General features: G+C 51.0%; 1 protein-coding gene across 1 annotated transcript in view; it reads left to right on the forward strand.

Moving 5' to 3' along the window:
• The window catches only part of AKAP1 (A kinase (PRKA) anchor protein 1), a 15,978-nt gene extending 14,375 nt beyond the window's left edge, over positions 1-1,603 (forward strand). The window contains exons 8-10 of the mRNA XM_010291516.1: positions 446-519; positions 1,303-1,368; positions 1,514-1,603. Coding sequence (XP_010289818.1) covers positions 446-519; positions 1,303-1,368; positions 1,514-1,573 — 200 coding nt within the window. The 3' untranslated portion in view covers positions 1,574-1,603. The remainder of the gene's footprint in view (positions 1-445; positions 520-1,302; positions 1,369-1,513) is intronic.
• Positions 1,604-8,254: the final 6,651 nt, after the last annotated feature.

Raw genomic sequence — 8,254 nt, forward strand, 5'->3', positions numbered from 1 at the left:
CACTTCAGGTGCTTGCCAGCCCGTGGTACAAATGCTTTTCAGTTCCCGTTTACAGTCTCGCACTCTGTGCAGGGTCAGTAGTCCTGAGGCCCCTGAGCTTAGTTTATTAAGGATGAAAATACTAATGGCAGCTCAAAGGTACTGCAGAAGTATACTCTTCTGTCTTTAAAGCCTCCTAATTCGTCAGCCACATTCATCATGTTTAACTTAGCTAGTGGCTTTAGAAAGCACTTCATCCTTTCCCTTCAGCAACACAGCAGGCATGATACTTGTGTGGTTTCCAGCTTAATAGACTGGTTTCAGCAAGTGCCTGCAGCAACAGGAGGTGAGGATTCTCTGGCCTAACTTATGTAGGAGGTCAGACGAGATTAGCTTAATAGTGCCTTCTGGCCTTTAAAGCCTGTGAATATCTCATTTGTTTTCTCCTGCTCTTTCCATTCCAAAGACGAGGATCACTTTTCATCCGAAGCCGACGCCGCTGTGAGAGAGATGACTAGAGGCGCAGTGCTAGTGGCACAGGTACATGAGAGCTGCCTGGAAAAGCCTTGCTGCTGGTTTGACTGCTGCTGTTATCCCCTCTGCCCCGAGCATACTGTGTGTGTTTAAAATCAAAGCCAGAGCCTGTAAGCCCTGGGCAGGGTTCTTGCTGAGAAATCTTGGCGCTGAGAACTTCCTTGTTCTCCATCATCATGGCTCAGGACTGTGTGGCTGGGAAGGGATGAGCATTCCCTCTCGTTCCTGATGCGGGCAGGGAGGAAGGGCACCCGGAGGGGTTCACAGAGCACAGAGTGGCCTGTTGTCCAGCGGATCAGGTATTCACCTGGCTCTGCACTGCTCTGCCGGTCTCAACTGTCTGCCACACTGATGTCCGGGGTCTGGCCTCTGGCTGGCCAGAGGGAGAAGTCGGGCTTCTGGCAGGGTCCCAAAGGCTCCTGCATGCAGTGCCTGATCGCAGTAAAGAGGCATTTCCCTCTTACCTGTCTCGAAGTGCTTCTAGCAGTGGCTGTGGCTCTCCACGTGAGTTAATTGGGGCGAGGGGGAAGCTGATAGCATTTGCGATGCTCTGTCACACAGCGTCCTTTGCTTTAATGCAGGGCTCAAATGCGTCGCTCATTCTAGCCAGGGCATGGATCGGAGTGACTACAGCAAACGTGCCAGCGGGCTGTCCCTGCTGGCAGGAGCTGCATTTCCTCTAGCCTACACAGAAGTTTGAGTAGCTGATCTGTAGTGCATGATGCCAGCCTTGCATCCTCCATGTCTGGGACCAGAATTGCTGCACACTGATGTTTTTCTGTTTTCCAGGTCACAAATTATGACAGCGCAACAGGTCTGCCACTGATACAGCTGTGGAACTTGATGGGAGATGAGGTGCATATGTTGACATTCCTACTTTTTTCAGCACTGTTAGAGTTTATGATTACGCAGGCTTCTTATTGTTGATTAGGAACTTCCTGATGTTTCTTGCTAGTGGTTTGTTTATCTTTCTATTTTTTTTTCCACACCTCCCCTTTAGGTGGTGTCAATAAACAGAACTCTGGTGGAAAGAGGATTTGCTCAGTGGCTTGACTACTAGTGATGTCCTAGATGCCTCGACAACTCTTTCTGCAGAAAAAAAAACAAAAGAAGAAATCTTCTTTTGCACTGTTACAATTTGGTTTGGCAACCTTTCATAAGAAAACCTGTTTATACCTGAGTGCGGAGTCTTGTGGTCCACTGAAACTCATTTTGCTCAACTATACCATTTCACTAGAAACACGTACCTCATCTCGGTGAAAGGCAGGGTGTTAAAAGCCATAATGATGGATACTGTAGCTTTAAAGCAAAAAAAATCCTCCCTGGCCTCTACTCAAAAGTTAAATGGAAAAACCCTTAAAACCTTGGGGCTTACTTGAAGCTAGCAAATGCCCCTGAAACATTAACTGTGGTTGCATTTTTTGTTCAAGATGTATAATGCCCCATGAGCTTAGCGTCTACTTTTCCTAAAAGTTACATTGGCTGTCCTTTTTTAACAGGCTCTGCCTATGAAATTAATGAATGTTATTAAGGAATTTGATGTTCAGTTATGGATTTTTCTGTATTTTGCCACTAACCTGCACAAACAACATTCATCTTGTGTCTTCCTTATGCCAGGAGGTAGATGAATTGCATTCGTTGCACTCGTGGCAGATGTCTCACTGCAGTCATGGTTTTTAAGGCTTGATATGCTTAAGGAAGAAAGCTGCTCTGTGCAGGGGCTTGAAGTGCAGGATATGTTACCACTACACTTTTTGCTCTGAAATGTCATGTATTTAAAGAAAAGAACTGATTGCCAAGCCCAATTGTAGTTTATATTTTTCTATCTGTGCAACTCTGTAAATATATATTAAAAAAAAAACATTGTAATATTTTGTACAAGACAAACACTGGAAACAAAGGGAACTTTACAGAAACTTTTTCACACCAAAATGTCCTATGTAGGTAGAACTGGTTTGGAGTGCATTAGGGTAGCCGACATGTTTGGAGCATCTGAATGTTGGGAGTGTTTCAGCTCTGCTGTGTTACAGGGTTCGCATTCCCTTAGATTGCTGTCTGGTTTGAATTGTGATCACTGCGTTCTTTGCTATGTTGCTGTACAGATCTGTTTTAAAAAAAAAAAAGTAAGAACTTGGCATTAATATTGCAGTGGTGGTCTCTCAATCTTTTTTTGCTCCTTTTTAGATTTCTATCACATATTTAATATTTTGCTCAAGTCATTTAAGCTGACTTAATACTCTTAAACACATGCCCTCTAATGTATATCATTTTAGATATGTATTGAGCTGGGATTTACTGCTGGCAGAGAAGATACTTGCCAGGAAAACGTTGATGTAGTCAGTCCTCGGAAGTTTTTTCAGGTGGATTCAAGGATATCCTTACCTCCTATGAGCTAACATGTCAGTGCATCACACATTTGGATAATTGCCTACAAAAGCATTTGGTCCAATCCCTCCTGATATGGTATGGTTATATCCTGCTTTTGAGTTCTCTCCTATTCGGTGCTTATGATTTAATGTTCATGTTTCCAATAACATCCAATGAAAACTAAATTTGGTAACTCAGTTAAATCTATAAAACATATATCTTGGAATGTTTCTTTCCATTTCAATTAAAGCTCAAATTTTTAAGCCGTCTTAATCAAACTGTGATGACTAAGAGCCTTCATTTCCTGACCTCTTGCGATGTAGAGATGGGAAGGGAGCTCAAGTGGGATAAGTAGGTGAGAGAAGACCCTGATGGCTTTCCAACTGATGCAGAAAGGTCAAGCTTCAACTCTGCCGGGGTTCCTTTTACTTCAGATGAAAACAGGGTTTATTTTTATGACGAATTACTTACTAAAAAGCCTTACTACTCAAGGCTGTTGAAACCGTTCTATATTTGTGGAATTAACTTACTCAGGATGTCCCTTTTGTCACGCTTGTGTGTTGAAAAGTGAAGCTTGGGAGTCTGTTTCTATTGTGCGGGCTATAAAATCCCCTCTTTAAAATGTTGAGAGGTTTCTTGTTCAAGCCAAGCAGTGTGATGATGTGAATTTGTGTCACGGTGAACAGTTTGCCCTTAACCCCTGCTATTGGAGCAATGTCTGTCCTTGCAGTAGGATGTATTCACGCTTTCCGCATGGAAAAGAAGCGAAGGCAGGGGCTGGAGTGACTAAGCTAGGGCTGCAAGAACGAAGTGTGTTGAAGTACTCCGTGGTCTGTAGATGTATACATGTGCACGCACGGTTGTTCAGGGTCCAGGTATCAGTTTTCCTCATCTCCGGGTTTAAAACCACTCCACGGGGTTCATTGCAGGATATACACACAAGCTGTAGATGCTCTGGCCTGCAACTCGGTGCTGCTTAGGCAAATGATAGGTGAAGAGTAAAACATCAGGATTTTTGGTGGGGGAGTAATGGCCTTGGAAGTTAGCGAAGTTCAATGCCGTCCTTTCTCCTTGCCCCTCGCCCCAGGAAGAGGGGTTCACTTCACAGGGTTTCTCCGTCCGTGCCAGCCCCCGGTGTCTGCCGAGGGATGGCTTTCCCCGTCCGGCAGGCTGTCGCAGGCAGCAGGCTGTAGCTGGCAGCTTGCGCTGCGGGTGTTAGTCGCCGCTGTCCTGAGCGCGGTGCGCGGTGCGCTGAGCTGCGCGCGCTCAGCAGCTCTGTTTTCAGGTCACCTGCCAGTTGTCTCTCCCGGGGCAGAGCTGCTGCCCTGGGGGAGGAAGAAGCTGCTATGTAGCTGCGAAGGAGGTTGTCTGTCCTTCAGCTCTGCAACTTGAGTGGTTCGGCAGCTCCGTGGTGCCTTACCGGGTGCCTTCCCGGCCAGGGGAGGTCTCCCCTAATTAAACCAGTTCTGCTGGGCAGGAGCCAACCTCTCGTGGAGGCTTTGCATTTCAGCCCGCAGGCAGTGCCCTTACAGCTCTCTCCGGCCAGTGCCGAGGGCAGACAGGCTGGAGAGGAAAAGCCAAGAGGAAATGAAGAGCCCTGCGCTCTCATGTCGGTCTGATGCAGATGCAGGGCCGTGCAGCGCCCAGAGGAGTTCCCTTGCGTTTCTTCTGGGTTTGTCCTCGGGGCTTTTTCTTTGCTCAGGGAAGCTTTAGCCCCTGGGGCTCGGTTCACACCGGGCCAGAGAACTACATGGAGGAGAGACTTGTCCCTGCTTTCTCGAGCTGCAGCCTTGCCAGAGCATGGGAGTTTAAAACAAGAAAAGCGTGGAAGGGGCTGGGCTGGGGCTTTGCTTGTGGTGGTGAGCTGCTTCCAGAGAAGGTGCAGCTCTGCACGGGTTGGGTAATGCAGCCCTCCCTCTTCCCCTCCGCCCGGACCCCTCTCCACCTCACACCGGTGCTCTGCCGGCTCATCGTCTGCAGGCTTTTTCTCCGAAGCTGGTCCCAATGCTGGAGTCTTGCTGACCAGGTGAAACGGGGCTGTTGTCACCTCTGGGGGGGTCGGAGCAGGGTGGCTGCGACCCAGGAGGCTCGCTTACCGGCCGTCGAGGAGGAGTGTAACCCAGACGGACAGTAGTCCTGAGGCGGTAGCACCGTCCCAAGGGAAGGCAGACGCTGCCGTTTCAGGATTTGGAAGCAAGCGAGTCTCCCTCAGCTCTATTCCTGTATCCCAGAGAGCTTTCCCAGGTACAATTTATAGCCATCAGATTCAAACCAGTGCATGTTAGTTTGGAAGAGGCGGGTTTTTTTCCTTAGGAGCTTAGAGCAGCCCTGGACTATTCAGTCTATTCATCCATGGGGATGAATGTGCTCCTTGTTGCTCACGACAAAGTTTAACTCATCGTGACGACAGTGTTTCCGCTCACTCCGTGGGCTGTGTCGAGGTCCGGACGCCGCAGGAGCTGCTGGCAGCTGGCGTGGGGAGTTCTCCCGGTGTCTGCGCCGCGTCCCTCGCTTTCCTCTGGCTCGGCAATGTGGAAAAACATCCTGTGCCCTACTTGTGGTGTAAGCTGCCTATTTTTTTAAGCTGTAGTAAACAGAACATTGTAGGGTGAGATTAACCAAAATAAGGAGGTATTGGCAAGTAATAAATAGGCATCCCTTCCTTCTTTAAAATTAGAAGTCTCAGCCCCTGTAGGGACATTAATAACTTCAGTAGGATCCCAGGAGCTTGGGGGATTTTGTTTGGGGTTTTTTTTTTTTACATTATGCACAAGGGTGAGCGGCTTTGCTGAGATGGGGGGATGTGAGTATGGGCCGCTTGGAAAGGAGCTGGTCGAAAGGCACAGCCGAAAAAGGAACAGGAGAGGTTGAAACAAGTTAGTTGCATTTGCGTCTTCCTTTCCGAGGGCAGGGGTGGTGCCCTGTGCCCTGCCAGACCTCGGGAACGTAGGTGGGGTGGGTTTTGAAGGGGTCGTGCTGCTCGTAATAGCAGCTGCGTCCCCAGAGCGCTGTATAGTTCCTGGCTGCAAACCTGGGGTTGAACATTCCTGCGTCTGAGCTGAGCCGTCCCACAGGGTTAGTTCGACTGACGCCTTTCAAAGGAGCCTTCCCCTTTGAAGAGTGCTAATTTTATTATGGGTAAAATGAATGAGGTCTCTGGAGATGCCTAATTTATAATTTCCGCCCCGAGAGCTTCCCGCTGGCCGTGAGGCACGCTCCGGCGTTCCCCCGCCAAGCAGCCCCTGGGAGCCCAGACCTCCCCTCCTCAGATGAGGGGTGCTTGCTACGAGGCTTCTCGGCTCCACAGCCTCTGCCCCATCCTCCTGCCCTGGCAGCTGAGCGGGAGCTTGTCCCTGGGGCGAGCGGCACCTTCCCGCCAGACCCTCTTGGGCACCGGGGCCAGCCCTTAGGCAAAGCCCTGCGGCGAGTTTCCTGGCACTCGAACCACCGGCGCACGGAGCAGTTCGCTCCTTACCTGTCGCAGCCGCGCGGGCAGCCGGCTCGCGGCACGGCAGGGAACCTGGCTCTGCGGTGGACACTTCATTGGCCGTGGGCTTTTCCTAAAAAGAAAAAAATCAGATTCAAACTTTATTTTTACTTTCGTTCTACCATGTCACACAAATCCATCCGGTCCCCTCTTGCTGCTGTCCCTAGGAAGCCTGCGTGTCGGAGGCTGCTGAGCTAGAATTAAAGAACATGAACGTGTCTTGCGTTTAGTTTATTGCCTCAGGGGCCGTGTTTTGGCCTCAGTCAGCTTTGCTTCCTCTCCCCTTCCCTCCTCACACCCTTCAAAAAAACCCAGCAGCACTGCAAAGCAAGAGGAGAAAATTCTGGCTGCAGCGGGCAACGGGATGATGGCACCTGGGCGAGAGCCCCAGGGCTCGGCCTTTTTGCCAGCGGAAAGGTGAAAGGTTCTTGTGAGACAGAAGTGCCGGGCGATGGGGCTCTGCCGTGTGAGACGGTCATCGCAGCCATCGGACCGACGGTCCGCCTGGCCCATACCCACTCCCGCAGTCCAGGTAATTCGGGCAAAAGGTACGGGAGAGGGATCCCCTACAGAGCGTTTCTGCCCCGACACGCGCCCCGTTCCCAGCTAGGAGCCGTGCAGGGACTGCTGAGCCAAATGCTGCACGCTCTTGCATTTAACAGACACATACAAACTACCTCTGGTGAATTTGCGTAATGGTGTTCTGAGTCCATTCGTCCTTCTGACCCTCAGGACAGCCTGTGGCAACACGTGTGCCAGCCTAATTACCTGTGGGTGAAAAAAGCGCTTCCTGATTGTTTTCTAAATTGCCCGAAAGCACCCCTGGCTAATCCATCACCCCGATACTGTGGAGCGGTGAGTAATGGCCCTTCCTCTGGCCTGTCCGTACTGCCGGTGAGTTTACAGACTTCTCTTCTGTCGCCTGTCTCTGCTCCAGGCTGAAGCGTCCGAGGTCTATTTAGCTCCTTACACAGGAGCTGGTGGGTACCGTACATCGTCCCCGACACCCAGCCCTGGACCTTTTCTAGCCCTGTAGTGCCTTTTCGGAGGTGAAACTGTGCCAGAAGCTTTCCTCCTTGTGCTGAATGAAGAGCATAGAAGAGCTGCTGCAGTATCCGAGGTGTGTGCTGGTGCCTAAAATGGAGTCGGATGTTTACGACGGTGTTCTCCATCCTCGCGGCGAGCAGGAGCTGCGCTGTAGTCGTGACTGCACTGGGGTTCCAGCCTTCCCTTGGGAGAGGGGAGACGGGATCAAAGGGACTCACTGGTTTGGGCAGTTTGTGCCCCGGCTTCAAAACTCCGAGTGTGGTGCACGTGCTGTTCTCTTTTTTGTACCTGAACTCCGCAGCTGGGATTCAGGAACGCTGATGAGGTGTTTCATACTGCTTCGAGTGAAGTGCCCTCATGTCTGGACAACAGCGCTTTCAAAGTAATTTTTGGATCTGGCTTTCTCTCCTGTCTGTTGTCTGGGCCTCGACTCCAAGTGCACCTAAACCGCTTTCCTGGCCCTCCCCGGAGCTGCCCTCCCGTCCGTAGCAGCAGAAGCGTCTCGGTTGTATCGCGTTCCCCTGCAAAGCTCTGCACGGGGCTGCAGGAGCTGCTGGCCCCAAGGTTTGCTGTCGACGTCTAGACACTTGCTGGAAGCTAGTGCCCAGAGATGACAAAAACCCATTAGGAAACGGGTCAGATCGTTTGCTCGTTTCCCGCGTGCTCGCGGGTCCCCACGTGTGCGCAGAGGGCAAGGAGCCGGGCTGAGCTGGGGCCAGCCGGCTCCCGCGCTGGGCTCTGCCCTCCCGCGCGGACTCCTCTCCAGGAGCTGGTTTTCTCTCCGCCTGCTGCCTTCCCCTCGTTCATCGCTGCCGCACAGTCCCTGGCGGGCAGCACAGG

This window comes from Phaethon lepturus, unplaced genomic scaffold, assembly GCF_000687285.1.
Source record: "Phaethon lepturus isolate BGI_N335 unplaced genomic scaffold, ASM68728v1 scaffold6890, whole genome shotgun sequence".
NCBI lineage: Eukaryota > Metazoa > Chordata > Aves > Phaethontiformes > Phaethontidae > Phaethon > Phaethon lepturus.